Source organism: Raphanus sativus, chromosome 9 (assembly GCF_000801105.2).
Source record: "Raphanus sativus cultivar WK10039 chromosome 9, ASM80110v3, whole genome shotgun sequence".
Lineage (NCBI taxonomy): Eukaryota > Viridiplantae > Streptophyta > Magnoliopsida > Brassicales > Brassicaceae > Raphanus > Raphanus sativus.
This window is the reverse complement of record NC_079519.1, coordinates 19,849,101-19,870,241: the sequence shown is the minus strand read 5'-3', so window position 1 is coordinate 19,870,241 and position 21,141 is coordinate 19,849,101. Positions and strand designations below refer to the sequence as shown.

At 34.4% G+C, this 21,141-nt stretch overlaps 3 protein-coding genes, 1 long non-coding RNA gene and 1 pseudogene across 5 annotated transcripts; 1 reads left to right on the top strand and 4 right to left on the bottom strand.

Moving 5' to 3' along the window:
- On the bottom strand, window positions 1-3,725 carry LOC108831503 (potassium transporter 3-like). The gene is made up of 9 exons (XM_056993623.1): window positions 3,526-3,725; window positions 3,046-3,289; window positions 2,706-2,954; window positions 2,485-2,532; window positions 2,150-2,410; window positions 2,026-2,078; window positions 1,750-1,864; window positions 1,316-1,570; window positions 1-1,208 (listed from the first exon to the last, which is right to left on the bottom strand). Exons 1-9 carry the CDS (start codon window positions 3,526-3,528, stop codon window positions 103-105), a joined length of 2,334 nt encoding a protein of 777 aa, XP_056849603.1. The 5' UTR covers window positions 3,529-3,725; the 3' UTR covers window positions 1-102.
- A 3,030-nt stretch (window positions 3,726-6,755) lies between these two features.
- Window positions 6,756-7,306, bottom strand: LOC108828614 (dirigent protein 12-like; annotated as a pseudogene).
- Window positions 7,307-8,130: 824 nt separating this feature from the next.
- Window positions 8,131-9,982, top strand: LOC108828615 (uncharacterized). 2 transcript variants are annotated; one of them, XR_001945805.2, is made up of 5 exons: window positions 8,131-8,446; window positions 8,709-8,796; window positions 8,872-8,967; window positions 9,067-9,569; window positions 9,669-9,982. It is a non-coding gene; the product is annotated as an uncharacterized LOC108828615 (long non-coding RNA). The 2 variants fall into 2 exon arrangements; XR_001945804.2 differs by having other exon boundaries at window positions 8,866-8,967.
- Window positions 9,983-10,675: 693 nt separating this feature from the next.
- On the bottom strand, window positions 10,676-16,717 carry LOC108824959 (uncharacterized). The gene is given in 14 exon segments (XM_056994870.1): window positions 10,676-11,262; window positions 11,345-11,441; window positions 11,443-12,422; window positions 12,499-13,024; window positions 13,232-13,551; window positions 13,647-13,838; window positions 14,042-14,862; window positions 14,961-15,399; window positions 15,487-15,618; window positions 15,708-15,878; window positions 15,956-16,024; window positions 16,125-16,196; window positions 16,287-16,355; window positions 16,447-16,717. Coding segments are annotated over 14 exon segments (4,746 nt in total).
- A 578-nt stretch (window positions 16,718-17,295) lies between these two features.
- LOC108836340 (uncharacterized) lies at window positions 17,296-19,757 on the bottom strand. Its single transcript, XM_056995276.1, has 10 exons — window positions 19,590-19,757; window positions 19,243-19,507; window positions 19,063-19,159; window positions 18,864-18,982; window positions 18,695-18,779; window positions 18,492-18,621; window positions 18,209-18,378; window positions 18,003-18,126; window positions 17,697-17,912; window positions 17,296-17,603 (listed from the first exon to the last, which is right to left on the bottom strand). The coding sequence occupies exons 1-10, from the start codon at window positions 19,608-19,610 to the stop codon at window positions 17,448-17,450; spliced, it is 1,383 nt and encodes a 460-aa protein (XP_056851256.1). The 5' UTR covers window positions 19,611-19,757; the 3' UTR covers window positions 17,296-17,447.
- Window positions 19,758-21,141: the final 1,384 nt, after the last annotated feature.

Genomic DNA, 21,141 nt, shown 5'->3' with positions numbered 1-21,141 from the left:
GTAGTCACACAATTATTTTATCAGCCAAATAATCAAAGAAAAAGTCCAACATAACTTCTTTAACACAAAAACTAAAATCAAAACTCTTTCCACTCTTTCTCACTATAAATAATAATTCATACCTACTTTAATCAAACAAATATGAGGAATATTCAACATCACGGCAGGGCTACGGCAGTTCTTCCTCAAGAACGAGTAAGCCACATCTATCACCAACTGTTTCGCATACGTCGAGTTCCGTTTCGCCTTCACGTGACCATGTCCGACTATATAAGCCACCTCAGCATCTTTCGCCTCAACCAAATCAAACAACTCTTCCTTCACTTGCGGTTGTCTGAACGTTGTATCCATCGGTCTGAACTGAAATCTCCTCCTCATGCTAAGCTTCGGAAGCTCTTGTTCGTACTCCGCTTTCAGTCTCTTCAGCACGGGCGACTTGCTATTAGTGACAGTCGTCTGAGACCTCGAGCTGCTGCTTCCCGCTATGTTAACGTCTGATATTGACCGAGACAGCCTTGTCCCGAACTTGTTTGAAGTTTTCACAACAGCAAGCCGACCGTCATGAACAGAACGGTCCCTGTTTGATCCCGAGCCTTCGGCTTCCAGTTGGATAAACTCGGCGATGCTATCGACAAGCTCGTCTTCAAAGTCGTCTCCGTCTTTGTTCACGTCTTTGTATCCCGTTCGGATTATGCAACGGTACATCCTGTACGTTTTGGGACCGACGCGGCCTATAAGGTATCGTTCTTTCTGCGGTATGTAAGGGATAGGGACGGTTTTGGAGCAGATAAAGACAACCACTTGGTAGAACGCTGGTAAGTTGGTGAGGAAGTGAGTGAATGTGGCTGGGACACCGCTTGCTAGCTCTGTATAGATTAGACCTATGCCAGGGACTTTGACGATCCCGAGGCTCGGGCCACGGGTGAGGATTGTATTCATGGGGACTTTGTTGTGTTGGTCGTATAGGTACTTTCTTCGGTTTCCATAGTGCCAGACATATGTGGTGAAAGTGAAGAGTAGAGAAAGGAGGATAGTGACCCATCCGCCGTGTGGGATCTTGGTCCAAGAAGATGCTACAAAGACGAGTTCGATGGTCCCAAATAGGATGATGAAGAGAATAGCAAAGACGAGATGACGATTCCAAACAAAGTATATGATTAGAGGCATCAGCCAAGTCGTCACAAACGCCAGACTCATGCAAGCAAGTCCTGATGAAAACCAGTAAGACAATAATTAATTTTAACTTTTCAGAAACTTTAATTGTGTTTTCTGATGGAATAGATATTATTTTGAGTATGAAGGAAGTTTTACGTACCAAAAGCGAAAGCTATGTGTCTAGTATCTCGGAAACCGATGGTGACTGTGAGGGTGAGGATCATGAGGAGCCAGTTGATCTCGGGAATATAGATTTGACCTAGTACCCATTTTGGTTTGTGAACAATCTTTACACGAGGGAAGCATCCCAAGGCATAGCATTGTTTGACAATTGAGAACGTTGCAAATATGACGGCCTGGCTAGCAACCATTGCAGCCAGCATTGCCATTATTAGAACCGGCCAGAAAAATGGATCTGGTTATCAATAGGAAAAATCATAAAGACAAGATCATATAACATGTTACACAAGATCAAAATGAGGCATATATAAAATTCGCATTATGCTTAATGCGCAAAAAAAACTAATGCGAAAAACTTTGCCTGCAAACTTAACAAATAACACCATAAGATACATATACTAACTAAATGCTTACCTGGGATGGAGGAATAGAAGCTAGTGGGTAAAGCAGAAAAGTTCTTTGATAAGAACGCAGCTTGACCCATGTACTGAAGCACCAGACATGGGTAAACAACACAGCAAAACGCAAACTGCATAAAGCCATGGAATTGCAAACATGTTACTGTTCCTTTTATTTTGTCACCAGCCACACCAAAAAAAATCAACCAAGTGAACTGGAACAAATAATTGCTAAAGACCAGTTTATCACTTATGTTGGTGAGTGGCCAGATAAGCTTCTCAACGTACGTACCCTTACAGATTTAGCTGAAAATTGGCCAAGCTCAGCAAAGATAGCCTCCGTTCCTGAAGTTCCCAAAATTATCCAAGATGAAACAAGATTTTAGATAGAATATTATTTGAGTTATAATAAGCACCTGTGATGCATAAAAGAATGCCTCCAAGAGACAACCATCCTTCTTTACCAGTGTCTCTAAAGAACATATAGATATAGTATGGAGACAAAGCTTTGTATACGCTAGGATTCCATTTAAAAATATTGTACAGACCAACAGTTGCAATTGAAAACAGCCATAAAATCATGATGGGTGCAAATAAGAAGGCGACTTTGTTTGTTCCACGGTGCTGTAGAACGAAAAGTCCAACGAGCAGAGCGCATGCTATCATAACCACGGTACCTGAACAGGCAAAAACAAATAATAAAAAATGTCTGTAATCTGGAAATCGAAATAGTACTTGCAACATTGCTTACTGTGCTTCAAATTTGTGTTGGCCACAAGTCCATCAATGGAGGAAGAAACTGCAAAAGAAAAGTAATGTTCGATGATAAACTGTTCATATAGGTACGAAAAGTAATATTCCTCTTAGGAGAGATCTTCTCTACAAAATAAAAGTTAATTTAACATGGTTTAGGCCTCATTTTAGGGAAAAGAAAAGGCTAGACAGAACTGAGAGAGAAGACTGTCCCTTTACCCGAAACTGCGGGTGTAAGGACACCAATGGTAATGACCATTGAAGTACCAACCAAGACTAAAAGAAGCAAAGCTGTTTTGGATCTTTTATTATGTTCTATAAGCCTTTTGAAATCAGAAGAGGGTAAACTCCTGTTTGCATCTCCAGGGCCATAGTAAGTAGATATCTCTTCATCAGCAGCTTGCTGATTCAGAAGCAAAGAAAACCTCGTGTGTCGGCACAGCAAAGCATACAACGCAAAAATCCCTCCTGCATGCAACAGAATAAATAACCAAACCTCAACGGTCATGAATTTAAATACGTAAAAGAAAACAAATTTTGCAAAACCAATGTACCTTACCTTCACCATTGTCGTCTGCTCTTAAGACAAAAACCATGTATTTGATGAGTGAGAGGAGAGTTATGGTCCAAAATATCAAAGAAAACGCTCCAAACATCGTATCTTCTGTTTCGTAATGACGCAGTCCTCCATAGAATGCACATTTATACACATAGAGAGGGGAGATACTCAAATCTCCAAATGCTAGCCCAAAACTCTGATATGCTAAGAGGAGAACATGAGTACACCTGTCTCTCCTATCAGCCTGCTTCAAGTTTAAGGAAAAAAAGACAAGAAAATAACTCTCTTTTTAACAACAAAGCTAGTTAAAAATTTCGATGATTAATATTCAGATTATGAAGGTACAATCAAATCAACACGTAGTAATCATTTACGACGTTTTGTAACCTGTTACGGTGCTAGGGTTTAAAATTAGAGATTGAGATACCTGCAGCGATAGAAAGAAGAGATTTAGATGAAGAATAAGGAGTAGTGGTGTACCATGTTGTTTGTCGTAGGGGAAGGTGTGACAGGATGTCGGTCAAGGTTTCCTATCTCAGAAGGATTTGACGGAATTACAGGGAGAGATTTGTCGGAAACTCTAAGGTTGAATTGAAAAGAAAAGTGAATACTATCATCTGGTTATCTATCTTCTTTTCGATATGATCGAGAAGGAAAAACAAATCCGATCCAGTCCTAAAGCTCGCGGGCCTTGCTCTTTTTTCTTCGGTTGAATATTTGGTACGTCCATGTATAGTTCAGTTCTTCTGTCTCTTTTCATTTTTGGTTCGATGGTGGGACCCGTGAGCACGAGATATTCATAGTAATTTTTGGGTAATAAAATATTACTATCTTAATATTATTTTATTAATTAATTATAGATTTCCTTCTTAAAATAAATAAAAAACACCCTATGAATACAATAAAAAGTTCGTTGTCACAAATATAGACTCTAAAAATTAAAATGAACAGAAAATAAGCAAGATGTTTTATTAAACATGGGGTATCATGCGGGCCGTAAACCAACCGACTATAAACCAACCGACTAATCTTCTTGGGACCTGATTACCAGCGTCAGTTAAACCCGGTTGTTCGCAAAGAAAATTAGCTACCTCGGTCGCTTGGCTACATAGATGGGTAAACTTCAATAGGCACGGATTCGAAACAGTTTGAAAATATAATTTTCCCATATAGAGCTAATGGGTGTGAATTTGGGATTGATGTTAAAATTTTACTAAAAAATATAAATATTAAAAATTTGAAAATAAAATTTTAAAAATAGTTTCAAATTATTTTTGCGAATTTCAAAAAGAAAAATTTGAAAAAAAAGAAATTTAAAAAAAAGAGTTCAGTTTTTTTTTAATTAAAAGTTCAAATTTGAAAACATATAATCTGAAACTATAAAAAATTGTATTTTATTTATATTTATATTTATATTTATTTAGTTATTTATTTATATATCTAGGATATAGTTGTATTTTTGCTATTAAATGAAATATTTTGGTTATTTTTTCCCTATGATTTATTTTTGTGAAAAAAATTTGAAAATTTATTATTTTACAGAATTGCCCAAATAAATATTTATAAATTGACACTTGGTATCAAAAGATATTTTTATGGTATCTTATAGATTACTTTTCCTTCTATTTACTATTTTTTATCTCATTGTTAATTAAAAAAAAAAAGAAAATACTCCCAGTAAATAGCTCTTATAATTTGTTGGTCTGGTCAACAACTTTTTTATTCGGGGAAAATGTTTTTTTTTCTACTCCTACTATTCATATCGTGCATTTTTATACTCCAGCCAAAAATAAATGATTAAATACGATCTAAACTAAAAAATAATTTAAATTGAACCCAATATGTGAAAAAATTTTAATAGAGAATTTATTTTAAAATATTCACTTGCTGGGAGTCGAACCTTCGTCTCATTGATTTAATAAAAACTTAATTACCACTGTGTTACAACATTTCAATTGTCCTCTTATTAGATTTAATTAAAACATCTATATTTTGATTTGTTATAAAATAATAATCTGTACTTAATATTAAGTACAAATCTTAGCTTTGTGTACATTGTTTATTTTAAAAGTTAGGTTTTGATTTAAGAAAAAAATTATAACCACTATTATATATAGATTTTTAAAATTTAAATATTTTAAATTGGATAAATTTGAGAAATGTTACTTTAAAATAGTTCTAAATAAAATTTGTAAAAAAAATAAAACAAAATTAAAATTAGATAACTATTGATGCAATTATAATTTGTACTTAATAAAATTTGTAAACAAAAATAATTTTCCCCTTGGAATATACAAATGAAAAAATAGAGATTTTAAATATAATAAGGGGGCAATAGATGTGTCCTAGCAAGTGGTAAGTAAGAGCATGATTATCAATGGGACTTTTTAGGTGGTTCTTAGTATTATTTATTGTTATTTATAGATTAGAACATTGTTAAGAAATTTTAATGAAAATGCTGATTATTGGTGGGATTTTATGTTGGTCCTTAGGTTAATTTTTTTTTTTAAATATAGAGAAGTGCCGTCGAGGGAGATGTGCTGTCGAAGGAGAAATGCCGTCGAAGGAGAAGTGTCTTCGAGGGAGATGCTGTTGAGGGAGAAGTGCCATCAAGGGAGATGAGCCGCCGAAGGAGAAGTGCCGTCGAAAAAGATGCGCCGTCAAGAGAGAAGTGCCGTCAAAGAGAACCGGCGAGAGAGAAGCATCATTGGTATAGAAGTGTTGTCAATAGAGATGCGCCGTTGACAGAAAGCACCCTCTGAATGGCCGTGGAGACAGAAACGAAGACGATGAAAGAGAGAAGTGAAACCCTTTCGATTTTACCCTAACGAAATACAACACCCATTCCGCACGTGACACATATCACTTAAGGACGATTCAAGAAAGTTCTTAATTAAAAGACATCCTTCGCTTAATGATGCATTTTTGATTTAATTTTGACCAATTAAATGCTAAGAGTTGCGGCTTAGGACGCTGATAATTTTGTTCTAAGAGCATTATGGGGGAGCTAAAAGGAGGGTGCTTAAAATTTAATTTTTTGTGTGATTAAAAAAATTAAAAAATGACCAATCGCGGATCACCACATGTGGGATCCGTAAATAAACCAAAAACAATGCTTAAACAAACAGCAGATCGTGTGTTGCTTAAATTTTTCATGGGACTCATTTGTTTAAATTTTTTTAAGCATTCCACTCTAAACTCCTCCGTTAATGATGCCATTGACTATATTATGTCTGAGGAATCAAGATTTCCAGCAAGTGCAACTTTTTAAAAAAAATCTCTACACAAAACGACTGTGATATTTAAAACCTCTAAGACTGTATTATGCACACGATTCAGAGTCTAGGTGTACAAGTCAAATTACTTTTTAGTTGAGGTCCAAAAATGCCATTTTTCCTACTTACATAGAACTCGAGAAGACTTTTTTTTAACGGTGGGGATGTTGGAATTAAACGTGAATTTATCATTTACATTATACATTGCTGCTATAATCGACGACATTAATTTGTATTTTTTTACGAATTAAATAACTTGTAGCTGTCTATAAAACTCGGTAATATCAAAATCCAACACTACATTTATAATAAAATTGTTACAAACAAATTACAATACCATTTGCGAAATACTGGAGGAACAACAAGGTCATCAACAACAAACGTTAATAGCTGAAAGCTTATACAATGTCCGGGACATCAAATCCAAAACATAAATTAGTAACATTCATAGAGCTTAATGACCATTTTGAGACGGAAATACTTACTGCCTTGAATGAGGTCGCTCTTGAACGTAGCTATCCCACGAGTCATGAAGAAATCACCGGTCCCACCAACTATCGATAAGTCTCTTGTCGGCTCCATTATCGGATTCGCATCCATTATGGTAAATGTCCCTTTGTGTATGTCCCTTTGTGTTGCGTTGAGTTGAACACCAACGTGCAAGCGACCCAAATGTTGAAATTAGACTTCTTGTTGTAGAAAAAGAATCCTTGGGCACGAGCCACCGGTTTGGAGAGATAGTTCTGGTCCATTGTTACAGGGTTGTCAAAGATCACAAACTTTCCGAAAAGAAAGTTCCCTAGTCCTAAAGGGTTCAAGATTGTTGCTGATGTGGCATTGTCCGTGTTATCACTATCGTAGGCGATGTTATGTTGGTAGAGAACGAAACATCTGCAAGGTTTTTTCAAGTCAAATGAGACAGTCGCGGCGAGGAGTAGTAAAACCAATACGAAGGACAATATGTGTTTGGAGATTTCTTTTCCCATGGGTGGAGACTGGAGAGTCAGTAGATATTAGTAGCGTTGATTTTGTGAATATGTAGACAGCTTTTAAAACCTTATTAATATACGTATAATTCACGTGTTTTTGTCCTTTTACTTAATGTAAAAACTAGATCTTGATCTGCGCGCCCGCGCGGGTGTTTGTTTTCGGTTTGAAATGTTATGAATTATTCTTTTAGGTTATGTAATTGTGATATACAATTTATTTATATTGTGATTAATCATATAGTTCGTTTGTGGTAGTGTGTGGAATTAGAAGATGTAATAAAGTTACGTTTTTGTAAAAAATTTGTGTTTCATTTATTTTTATATGTAAACGATTTATTTAAATAGTTGATCGTATACATTGTCTGCTTATTATAATTTTCTTTTTCATCTTAAACCCTGTATTTTACGACGAAGATGAGAAACAGTAAACAAACACAACATATATATTTAATTGGAAAGTTCTATAATGAAAATATATTCTTTATAGATATAAAATACAAATAAATAAATAGATATGAGTAAGGATGCATTTTTAAAAACTGTAAATCACTTTTACCTGTTCATAGAAAATACAATTATTTATAAAAAAATTATATGAAAATTAAACATATAAAAACATGTATATAGTATAGTAAATTATTTCATAATTTTAGTAATATTAAATTAGAGATGGGCTTGGTTTCTAATAATTAATTTGGTAAATAAGGACTAAGACTTATATTTGAAGGCCCATTTGTGAAAGCCCATTGTATAACTGTTTTTTTTTTCCGGGAATTGTAACAAAAAACGTTAATACCTATGATAAAGAAAATAAAGTAGAAAGTGATGTTTGGTTTCCTATTTCTGTCGGTAAACATCTGAAAAACCTTTGTATTTCTTCTTCGATGTTCGATACGATTTCATCTTTCATATTACTCTTTAATCTGTTCAAGAAAAGCTTAGGAGTAGTTTTAGAATCTGCGATTATATGAGTTAGACACCAAGTTTCCTTCTTTTTCCTCTGAAGAATACAAAATGAGACGACTTCTATCTTCTTTCTCCGGAGAATAAAAAGACGATATCTTGCTTCTTGTTTCGTGCATGTCTATGATCGATTCTCCCCTCTTCCCTAATTTCGATTGAAATAGTTTATGCAAGGTAATATCTGTAACCCTAGTTCAATTGTTAATTTAGAGACTTTAGTTTTTTAACCGTGTAGATAGGGTTGTAAGAAAATGTTAATTTTTAATTTATTTATTGTGTAATTGGAGATATAAGCCTCGAATTGGAAGATCTACACATCCAATTAACTTAATAAAAGCTATGATTAAGATTATCATGTACGGTGGAAACAGGGGCCTTTTTTTTTTTTAAATTGTATCTCTCCTTTGTCGCTACTCATGGTCAGATTCTGAAACAGGTTTTGGTCGGAGTTTACATGGATGATGACTTCAGGATAATAGTATCAAGTAGACGTCGTGATATGAAGCTAATTAGAGAATGAAATGGTAAGTCTAAAGTCACTCTTTTCTTTTGTTCCATAGATGTTTAATCTGAAACAATTGCCTAAATCGAAGTATCAGGATTGATATGCATTGGAGATTGAGTTGGCTTCTAAGTATAAAAGAAGATCTGAAGCAATCAAAATAGTGACTTGCGTTTTCCAAATTCATAAAATGGTAAATATATTATTGTAATTATTTTGTGAGTTGAAATTTACTTATTTTATCATGTAATGTTTATTTTTTTACTACTCTTATAATTTCTATATTTTTCAGGAATCAAGACTCTTGTTCTACAAAGAAATGGTGTTTCATGCTTCTATGAAGATAAGTTTACTCGAATATCTCTGCCTTGTTGTACTTTAAGATAGATTTTGATTTCAAAACAAACTATAAAAATTGGCATATTCATCTAGCAAATAGAAAAAACAATTTACTTGGGATTAGGATTCTTTAGTAATAGATATATTAAGTAATAGAATGATCATAACCTCTTAGACACATTGATTAATAAGACATATAGTATTGTTCTTTTGAATCGTGAGTAGGTTTCTGTTATTTGTTTTGTTTAGCTTGGTAATCGTGATTAAAAAAAACACTGCTAGCCATCTATAATAGTAAGTGTAATACTGATTGATATTAGTAAAATATACAACGACCTTGAGAATATTTTATTAATCTTACTGATATATGATATGCAGGTTATTATTCGAAGGATTCATCAAAGAAGAGCTGAAGAAATTAAAATAGTGACTTGCGTTTTCGAAATTCATAAAATGGTAAATATATTATTGTAATTATTTTGTGAGTTGAAATTTACTTATTTTATCATGTAATGTTTATTTTTTTACTACTCTTATAATTTCTATATTTTTCAGGAATAAAGACTCTTGTTCTACAAAGAAATGGTGTTTCATGCTTCTATGAAGATAAGTTTACTCGAATATCTCTGCCTTGTTGTACTTTAAGATAGATTTTTATTTCAAAACAAACTATAAAAATTGGCATATTCATCTAGCAAATAGAAAAAACACTTTACTTGGGATTAGGATTCATTAGTAATAGATAGATTAAGTAATAGAATGATCATAACCTCTTAGACACATTGGTTAATAAGACATATAGTATTGTTCTTTTGAATCGTGAGTAGGTTTCTGTTATTTGTTTTGTTTAGCTTGGTAATCGTGATTAAAAAAAACACTGCTAGCCATCTATAATATTAAGTGAAATACTTATTGATATTAGTAAAATATACCACGACTTTGAGATTTTTTTATTGATCTGACTGATATATGGTATGCAGGTTATTATTCGAAGGATTTTCATTCTCATATGGCACAATGAAGATGACAATAGAGCATCTTCAAAACTCTAACACAGCTAGAAGATCATCTAGTGAAACTGCACATTGAAGCTGACAACAGCTCGTATAGCACACCACAAGGTTAGTAAATAGCTGCTGATCTTAAATTCGTAGATAGATTAAGTAATCAAATGATCATAAGCTCTTAGACACACTGATTAATAGATTAGATAGTATACTTGTTTTGAATCGTGATTAGGTTTCTGTTATTTGTTTTCTTTAGGTTGATCTGTGACCTTAGCAAAAAAAATTGTTTGCTGCTTGTTGTTTGGATGATTGTGTTATATCGTTCTAAAAGAATGAAAACAACAAAGTTTTAAATAACAAAACAAATGAAACTTGATGTTTAGTTACAAAAAAACAGACAATAAAAAGAAAAGTGCAAAGTTTTGACAATAGAAAAGAAAACACAGAAACGATGCATGTCTTGTTTGTAGATATCTGAAACCTGCATTGGCGAAAAATAAATAAATTTAGAAGACAAAATAGCATGATTATATAGTTTTTTAGAAATTTACCTTGTCAAACACACTCTTCCAGGTTTGCAAAAACCTCTTTGAACACAACATTTGTAGTTTTTTTTTGAGGTTTACCATCTTTGTCAACAGCCAGAATTTTCAAACCTTTTTTAGAAGTCACCCTAGACACAGCCACGTAGAGTTGTCCGTGTGAAAACACAGGTCTTGGAAGAAATAAACCAACTTCGGATAGGGATTGACCTTGGCTTTTGTTTATTGTAATAGCAAATGCCACTGCCAAAGGCAATTGCCTTCTGCGCATCTTAAAAGGCAGTCGAGTATCTGATGGTGTAATCAATAATCTTGGAATATCTACCAAATGTCCAACATTTTCTCCAGTTATAATCCTAGCTTGAACCATAAAGTCCATTAGTTGAGTGATCTGTAGTCTCGTGCCGTTCATTAACCCAGCTGAAGGCTCGCAGTTTCTCAAAACCATTACAGGACAACCAACCTTCAGTCTAAGACAATGATTAGGTAAACCAGACACCTTAATAGTGTTAAGAAAATCAGGTCCCAATGCTTCATTGTTGACCGAACCCTTATCTCTTGGGTCTATACTATCGGCACTTAAGTAAATCTTCTCCTCACCTACAATCAAAACTGAATCATTAGTACATATATTTTTTACTTCGAAATAAGAAAAAAGTAACTGTAGAATATTTAAAACTACCATCAAGCCTATCCAGCATGTAGTCATTAATCATATTGACATCTTCATTAGTCGGACATAGGATAGCTCTCTCTTGAAAAAACTTGGCCTCTTTTCTTTTCATGTAGAGAAGAAGTATCCCCATAAATGGCTGTACTGATTGCTTCTATAGGATTTTCGGAGTCTGTTATAAGAAATTCTGATGGAATATCGATCACGGCTTCACCATCATTAGGCTCTGCAAGTTTACCATCCCCAACTTTTAATATCCAATCAGAAAAATCCCTAAGATCCACAGCCTCTTCTGGTGACAAACCATCCGATAATAAACGCATGTTCTTGGTGAGCTTCAGAACTTTGCAGTGGTCCCAAAGATAGGACTTATTGAGAGAAGCCAAAACGATCTCAGTCCTACCAGCTCCATTTATAACCGGAAGAACCTGCCTGAAGTCACCCCCAAAGACAATAACCTTTCCACCAAAGGGCTGGTTCGCATGCTTCCCAATTATAGCAGATAAACTCCTATCCAAAGCTTCAAAACAATGTCTGCCCATCATTGGAGCTTCGTCCCATATAATGAGTGATGATTCTTTGACTAAATTACCTTGATCAGTTCCAGGCTGCATAGTACATGATGAAAACTCGTCTGGATTTAAGGGGATACCAAATCTTGAATGAGCAGTCCGACCTCCTGGTAGTAACAACGAAGCAATGCCACTTGATGCGACGTTTAGAACAATATCCCCTCGAGATCTAATCGCTGCAGAAAGTAACTTCCAGATAAAAGTTTTTCCAGTCCCACCAAATCCATAAACAAAAAACATTCCACCATTTCCTTGATCAACAGCAGCAAGGATCTTATCATAAATTTCCTTTTGCTCATCTGTCATTTTCGGAATATCTCTATCAAGAGTCTCTTTTAGTGTACCTTGATCATAGCTGCGCTCATCAACTACCAAGACATTAAAATCTTGAGTGCTTGTCTTTGGCAGCTTTGGCTTTGAAGTTAATCTTGGTAGAGATGTGCCGTTACGTCTCAACAGCTTCTCAATCTCTAGTAATGCATACTTCTTTTTGTCATCGTCGCTCAACACCAATCCTGCATAAAAAAATATATTTATATTCCACTTCCAGTAAAAACGCTACACACTTAAATTAACAGTAAAAATTCAAACCTGGTCTATTCAAATATTTCCTTCTGTTATGCTCAATTACTTCCGACAAATACTGCCAAGTGTTTTCCCATACAACCTCTGGCAGAGAAAGAGTGTTACTCATAAGCATGATAACAAAAATCTGTCGTAGATCACTTGCAGAGCAGTCGTAGCTTCTCCTTACAATATCATCAATGTACTCCTGATCATCATCTAATAACCCACGAGCAAAGCATGCATCTTTGTATTCAGGATAGAGAACTCCCTCAAAGGTCTTAATGTCATCATAACTTGTAGGCCCTCTGACAATGTTCAACAGTATGCGCAAGAAATATGCTGCTTCCTGTTTCCGAGGAGCATAATTTATTCTTCCTAAACAGAAACCTCTTTTCCGCCTCTTCCACTTCTTTGTCTTCTTGTCAAAGATATAGTAGATAGGAATCTCGGCATAGGTTAGTGTTCTTGCAAACTCATCGATTTTGTTCAACTCAAACCATGCCAAGAACATTGTGTTTTCAATGAGCTTACGACTGATCACTTTTTTCAGCTTATCCTTTCCACGAAATGTAACCAGTTGTTTTCCTGGTAGATGAAAACTTAGCTTCTCCACAGCAGTTGATCGATAGTGAATAGGAAATTTGAAGATTCGCCAAGCTGATTCACAAGAAGACACATATCTGCATAAAATGAACAAACAATTAGAAACTCAAAATATTGACAACATCTAAAAAATAAAATACTTTTTATCCATTACATACCTGCAATCAAAAAAGTCCTTCAGCTCGTTTCTTTTCTTTTCAATGTTCTCCACTGTTATGTCTTCATTGCCCAACTCATTAGCAACAATGTGATCTGGCGGTTCCACAGCTATAGTCACACGATCTTGTCCCTTATTTATGTACTTGAATAAGTACTTGATAGATCCAGCTTGGTTGCACCACTCCACGTTAATATGAGCTCGGAAACGTAGAGACAGTCTCTTGTTATATGGAATAACCCACCGATTGTCACATTTGTAACCATTCTTTAGGACAAAGTTCTCAGACTGTTCGCGCCTTCTATAAACCGGAAATCCTTCTTTATTAATCGTGGTCTTCTGAGCAAACGGTTTAGATACGACTTAGAGCACAAACAATTCTCCATACATGGAGAATTCATATTAGCCTTACCACACGGACCATGAATCATCATATCCTTAATAACTTCATAAAGTTCAGGTTCTTGGAGTTTATCAGGAATCTCTGCCGAAATGATATTGTCAATGTGATCGGTTGTAGGAAACTTGTGCGAAGGATCCATGAATAGGAGAATGTGTGCGTGTGGTAGACCACGTTTCTGGAACTCAACGGTGTACATCGCTGATAGAAAACAAATAATTAGGTTACAAAAAATGAATATAATTAGGATAAGCTTTAAAAATAAAACTCTATGTATAACTTACATGCAACAGTCTTTCCAAGAAGATGTTTCTTGGTTAAAGCATCCATCAGTGAATCTAGTTTCATCTTGAAGATCCGACAAACAACCTCTGATCTATCCTCTGCCTTTAGCTTTCGTTTCTTAACATATCTTGTGATCTCAGGCCATTTGGGATTACAAGTGAAAGTGATGAAAAGATCTGGAAATCCAAAATGCTTACATACTGTCATAGCATCCAAGTAAAGATTCTTCATATATCTAGGACTCCCTGTGAACGAAGCTGGTAACACAAACTCCTCTCCTTGATCACTCATATCGACCTTTCCTGCATTCTCAGACTGTTTGATAGAGTCATAAGTATCAGACCGCAAAGTAGGTTGATTAAATCTCAGATAGCGTAGGCGGTTGGACTCTATAGTAGTGTAGGCATCAACCAAGAACTGCTGAAATAGTCTTCTCGAATGCAACAGAGAATGAGACTCGTTCTTACGCTCATGTAGGCGATAAGCAAAGAACTGACGCATACTGATATCAGGCTTCTTCTGTTTCTTTGTAGCTTTTGTCACACCTTTTTTAATACCAAGTCTGAATCCATCTTCTCCATGAGTAAATAATAGAGGATATTGAAGAGCAAGATAAGAAGCATGTATCTCGCTTATTCTCTTTAGGGCTCCTGTTTTCTGCTGTAGAACGATATCTCTTTTATCCATATCAAGATTGAAATCTCCTGGAATGAGAGCAGCAACTTCTGAGGCTGTGGGAGTATCATATGTCCTCCCGTCCTTAGATCTCTCACTTACAATCCTCATATGAAAAGAATCTTCTGGTGCAATATGAAATCGATCTCTTGCAGTTCTGAACTGTTTGGCATATGGATTAACTTCATCCAACATCTTCATCAATTTCTCGATAATGTCTTTCCTCAGAGTATCCTTCTTATTGGGCTGGAATCCATTTTTACCAGAGCTGCAAAAGAATTTATAAAAGATCAGAATGATAGTAGACAGACACAGAAAAAGCTTTAGATGTAAGACCTCTAAATATTATTATTCTTAAAAACGTACCTCAGACACTTTGCTCTGTTCTCAACTTCATTTTCTGTGTCAGCTATGTATAGCTGTCCAAACTTAGCTTGGCTGTCGTTTTTGGGAGCTAAACTGCCCATTAGATGATAATTTTCCCCTTGTAATACCAACATAGGTGGTCCTTTTCCCTTTTTAAGAGATCTCTCTACTTTTCCCCCAAGTGAAGTAAAAGAAAAAATCATGTTATAGGCTCTCATATTCTTCTGAAAATGCCTGCTCTCTGCATCTTCACCTTCCATCAAATTTTTTAGGACAGTTGGTGGTTCTTTCAATTTAGGCAATTGCACTTGGCCTTGCATACAGCACAGTGAAAACGTAGGAATCTTAGCATTCCTGCGTTTGTTCAAACGTTCCCCATACCACATTATTGCACCACAGTGTGTACATGTGTATATTGGATCACCTTCATCAGTATATTCTGAATTAAATAGAACAGCAAGAAAATTAGGCACATACTGACATCAAAAACAAAAACTCAATAATAGTTAAGTGAAAAAGCACTAACCATCTTTGTTGTCTCCTTTTGTAGCTGCTTTAGACTTTTCTGTATTAAGATCAACATCAGATTCGTTCTCTGAATCAGTTGTATCTACAGAACTACAGTCGAATTCTAGTTCAGCAGTGTCATCTATAATTGCTGGAAAAAATATAAAGCAAAGGTTAGATAAAAATAATAGCAGAGAAAATAATGATTACAAATAAGAAGCAAGTAATATGACCACAGACCTCCAAAATCAGTATCAGGAAAAACTGTTGAAGCTGGTGATTCTTGATCTTCTGTAGCCAAAGAAAAGTCAATATTTGTAATGTCTTTCAAAATATCTGATGTCCTCTTCCTCTGTCTCTTATCAGGCAACTTCCGATTTTGGTTCTCCTTCCTCTTTTTCTGGACTAACGCTAAAGGCATGAACAACATGGAAGTCAGTGTATGTTTTAAACAGAGACCAATAACACATGTAATATTTTTTTCTTACTCTTTGGAGATCTGAAACGATCTTGCTGAGATGAAATAGGTGAAAGTTGCACTGAAGCTGAATGTCGGGCTTGATCATTGTATAAAACCAACATTATTATAAGAACATATAAAATTTAAGAAGATGTTTAAACTACAATGAACGCCTCAGTATACTCCAGGAACAATACCTTTGTTATTTTGTTTTATCTGCTCAAATGATAGACCAACTGACATAGGCATCTGTGGCTGCAGGGCTTGAGCTACAACAAAGATAATAACATAAAGTGTTATCTACATGAAGGCAACACCATCATTGATACAAAATTATCAGGTGATTGATTCGTCCTTACATTTATACCCAGTCAAACAGCTGCTCGGTATTGGCGAGTCTGAGATTTTGTCAGTAAGTGTATCAAATCCTAGGAGTGATAGAAGTAGTTAAACGTTAGGACCTGTAGTAAACTGTTAATTTATACAAATAGTTTGAGTTGACATAGATGATACACTTACCAAGTTGCAATCTGCGTATATTAGTAGGTGTCTGGGGTGAGAGCATGCTAATTCGCTCATGCAAAGAATTTGTACTTGATTGAACAATCCCGTTTTCAATACCCTGAAAGAGTCTGCAGTATACTGATCGCAATGGAATGTCTGGATTGTTCATGGTATTAGAACAAAAATTCTTTGCATTGCTGCATCTTTTCTTATCCTTTGTGGTCTCTGGAGTGATATTGGTATTAGTTGGATCTTCATTTTGATGAACTGATTTTCGCTTCTTCATAGTTCGACTTAGGATAGATGTATTCAGAAAAGACTGCTTGTATTAGTTGAATAGGGTAGAGGAAGGAAGAAACTCCAGCCGTGATTGTTGTGGTTCCAAAATCGTTATTTGTGTTTCACTTGCTAAAAATTAGGAAAGTAGTTATTCTGAATTATATAAATATAGAAAGTAAATATATCAGCTAATATTCAGGCTACTCGATTTAATATAATTGATTTATATTTGAAAATAAATAGTTATGTAGAAACGTTTCTCTATGATGGACAGCCATGATTTTTTTTTTTCATTTAGATTTTCTGATTTGATAGAGATAGATCATACTTATCTTAATCATTATTAAATGATTTTCTTAAAACAGGAAGAAAAAGCTAAAGGAGAAAGGATTTCTGATGGATGAACACTTCATTTTGTGTCATAAGATTGCTTTGGACGTCAGGGTATGTCTTTTTATCATAATATATATAGTGGTCTCCGCTAGGTTGATTGGGAACTGTTATGTTTAGTTTTAGTGAAACCTGGTGCAAGTGTGAAGTAAATAATAGACTACATGTATAAGAATGAAAAAGTAAAAATAATCTGAAAACGCATCTTATTCAAATCACCCAAATCGAATCAAACAAAACAATAGAAAAATACATAAATGTTTCCGCAGAAAACAAAAGAAAACCAACATAATTATCAAAAATTTAGATAAAACAACTTAAAAACTCAAACTTCAGTCGCTGCAGACTTAGACTTCCTTCTCCTTTTCAACTTTGACTGAAGTGCACAACTTTTTTGATGTAGAACTTATGTCTGGGAGATCAGCATCTCCTTCCTTGCGTTTTGGGAAAGGTGTTTTGCATTCTTCTGATTCATTCGGACTGTTATCTTCCAACATGAGCACCTAATATACATAATTAAATCATCATCTCAATTATAATCTAAGATCAAGTAAGCACAATTACATTGTATGTTTAATAGTGGTAAAAAAACTCACATCAACAGAAGAGATTGAAGAAGATGATGTGCCAATCATTGAGGTTGGGTCCGACTGGGATTCAGCTTTGAGAAATTTATCTCCAGACCAGACCTGGAGAACTTTAAACGTGTCTGCCCCATTAGTCACATTGTCAGAGCACACAGAAATGCCAAAACAAAAGGATCTTCCAACTAACTCTTTGATAGGTTCTGGTAGGAGCTCTGGATTTTCAATCTGTTTCAAAATTTTAGGCACAGAATCAATTAAAATAAATAAATTCGAAACAAATTAAAAACACATAAATTAGTTAGAAAAAAATAATACCTCCTCATAGGAGCCATCCCACAGATCAACATCATCATGTCCAACAATGGTTGTAGCAACAGTGTTAAGCAATATCAACTTACATGTTTCTGTGTCATCCCTCACAATCAAATGAAGCTTGAATCTATTAGAGTAAAAGGATTTAATTTAATGTGAAATAATAAAAAAAAAAATTAAAGAATTGAAATTAGAATGTATGTTCTTACACAGGCACCACTTCAGTGATGTTAACTTGGCATTTTCCACAACGCCAAAGTTGTTTTTCACCATTACCAATTTTAATAGCCTTATGTTTGCAACCTTTATGGCCAAAGTAAAACCATGACCAATCAGTGTCAACAGCTTCAATTGAACAAATTATTTTGCAGTGATGAATCTGCAATTATATTTTTAAAAAATTAGTTATAATTAAAACACATATATTTTGGGCACGAAAATAAGAAGTACAAAATTCCTTAAATAATAAAGTAAAACGACCACTCTTTTTACCTGATGCGCAACAAAGAGTTCAGAAATCATCTTGATCTCAAAGTCGTTCCAATCATCTTCTTTTAAAACGACCTCTCTTTTTACATTTCTTTTCTCAATAACAGCAAGAGGGAGGTTGTCTTCCATCAGCCTATATGTAACGTTTAAAAATAATCAATTTAGGTAAAAGAAAAAGGCTTATTTATATGCCAGATGAAACTTACTTTTCTTTGAACTGCACTGCCTCTTCCATAGTTGGATCAAGATAAACAATGGATGCATCAAATGCATTTGTTACTTGCACCTCACCTATAAACATCGAGAAATAATTGAGAACATAAAAAATATCAATATAAGGTCAGATATATTGTAAATAAAAGTTTATAATAATACCTTGGTAGAAACAAATCTTAGCAAACCTGATCAAACAGATCAGTGGTTGTTCACGTTCATCATAAACCTCCAATTGCTCAGCATATTTCCCCCACAAACAGCATGCAAGTTCATTACCACTAAAGTAGACAAAGATATTAGTGCAAGTACATAAAAATCTAATGTACTCAAGCGTAAAACAATTAACACCAGAACGTACCTTGAGTCAGCCAAACGAAACTGTACAACCTTCCGATCCTGTCCTTTCACTTGCACGGTTTTAACTGGTTTAAGACTCACGATTTTCCCCATCACATCTATAAGAAAAAATAGAGTTAGTTTACACACTTGTTTAAAAACTGGAACATAGTATTCAGAAACATGGGCATAAATGTTCTACCAATAAGGAAGTGGGGCTTTAAGGTCCCATCCAAGATATCTTCGAATCTGGCAAGATCCAAGAAGATGCTATCTTCCATTAGGCCAGAAGGTGTTATAACAGTTTCATCACCGATTGTCATCTTGTAAGGATGACTCGTTGGCCTATATTGGCCTGATGCTTGGGAGACCGAAAACGTAGTTAGAAAACACCATTTCCCTAGAGGAAGTTTACGCTGAACACTTTTGATGTGCTCCCTTTTGCATGTAGCATGAATCTTTACACCCTACACAAAAGAACAATATAATGCAATTTAGATATAGAAAGAAACATAGATGAAATGATGAGGTATATGACGGAGAACTTACATGTTCATCGGTTAGAACCATGTGAAGAGTCTCTCCAGCGTAAGAAGTTCTTTGTTGCCAAGAATGGAGCAATTTCACTTGAGATCTTCATTTCGTCTTGTATGGCTTCAAGTCTTTCACAGGGTTGAGAATCAAACTGGTCATCATTTTTTGCTCTGGTTTTTATCGCTGGAGAGAATGTTATTGTTTATAACGTAGAATGAAGTGTATATATAGATAAGTAGGTTAGATATTTGTGAAAAGTAAATATTAATTAGTAATTATAAAACTTGGTTAGCAAGCTGTTTGTAAATAAGGAATATACTTAATGTATGGAATATTTTCAACTCGATTTTGAGAAAATTAATTAGTAATTAGAAAACTTGGTTAGCAAGCTGTTAGTAAATAAGGAATATACTTAATGTATGGAATATTTTCAACTCGATTTTGAGAAAATCTTAGGTAACTGAGAGATTTTTTCGGTAAGATATTTATAATTATCGATTTTGACTTGGAGTGGAAGGCTAAAAATCTGTGATTACCAATGATTTAGGTAAAACAATATTTGGAAGATTTGAATTGGAGAATTGATCGATTTTCTTAGTTAATGAATTCCTTTTATGGAGGAATAATTTAATACATTAGGAGGTAGTTAGATAAGTTTTGGGAATAAGAAGTTATTAGGATGAATGAACCAATTATATTGCTTGATTGATATGGTAATATTTTTAAATCTAGCGATGAAGTAGGAAACGTTTTTTTCTAGTATTATATATCGATCAATATATTTTTTTCTGAGCAGATAAAATGAAATTCTTGTGAATATATTATATCTTTTTATTATATCAAAGGGTATTATGTTTTTAATAGGATTGATAGGATTTTAAAATAGACCATGTTACAAAACATACATTTGATAATAAAAAATTACATTGCAAAAAAATAATAATACGTACATGAAGTAAATATAATATGTGAGCTAAAAATACATGAAAAAATATTAAGCATATTGACACCAACTTAAATTAATCAGAATATATTTTGAATTGATTTTCGTGGTTATTTGTATTGATATATGCAATTTGCGATTTCCAGGGATGGTGGTATGTTGAATGCACTGGTGGAGAAGAGATTTAATTATGATTCATTGAATGCTGTGGAGAAGGGATTTAATTATGGTTCAGTCGGTTAAGGCAGAATAATTTCGGTTTGGGTACAATGAAAAATCGACAGATAGAAGGGAAGGAAATAAATGAAACGACATGGTATAGAGGCAGTGGCAATCAATGGTAAATAAACAGAAAAAGTCAGGGTAAGTACTTATTTGTACTTCACTTTTAATAGGATAGATGGATTTGAGAAAGAGTTTGTTTGTTGATGCCCCTTTATCTCTTCCCGAGCTAGAGGGCCAAAAAGTCAGTGGATTTCAATACGATTTTAATAGATTACGATCATGTCCAAGTATCATTTGTTTTAATGGAAAAATGTTTTAATGGTTCAACTAACGATATTCATTGTTTTAATGGAGATTGTTGTTTAGCTTACTGTTCTTGCCACAACAAGACGCCCCAGT

Coding starts and splice junctions, on each gene's coding strand:
- LOC108831503 (XM_056993623.1), bottom strand. Junction 2,079..2,149: donor CATTCTTTTATGCATCACAG/GTGCTTATTATA, acceptor TGGGAACTTCAG/GAACGGAGGCTATCTTTGCT. Junction 1,571..1,749: donor CTTCTATTCCTCCATCCCAG/GTAAGCATTTAG, acceptor ATTGATAACCAG/ATCCATTTTTCTGGCCGGTT.
- LOC108836340 (XM_056995276.1), bottom strand. CDS start 19,610: ATGGTTCTAACCGATGAACAT. Junction 18,983..19,062: donor TTTCGTTTGGCTGACTCAAG/GTACGTTCTGGT, acceptor TGTCTACTTTAG/TGGTAATGAACTTGCATGCT. Junction 17,604..17,696: donor CTTCAATCTCTTCTGTTGAT/GTGAGTTTTTTT, acceptor TATGTATATTAG/GTGCTCATGTTGGAAGATAA.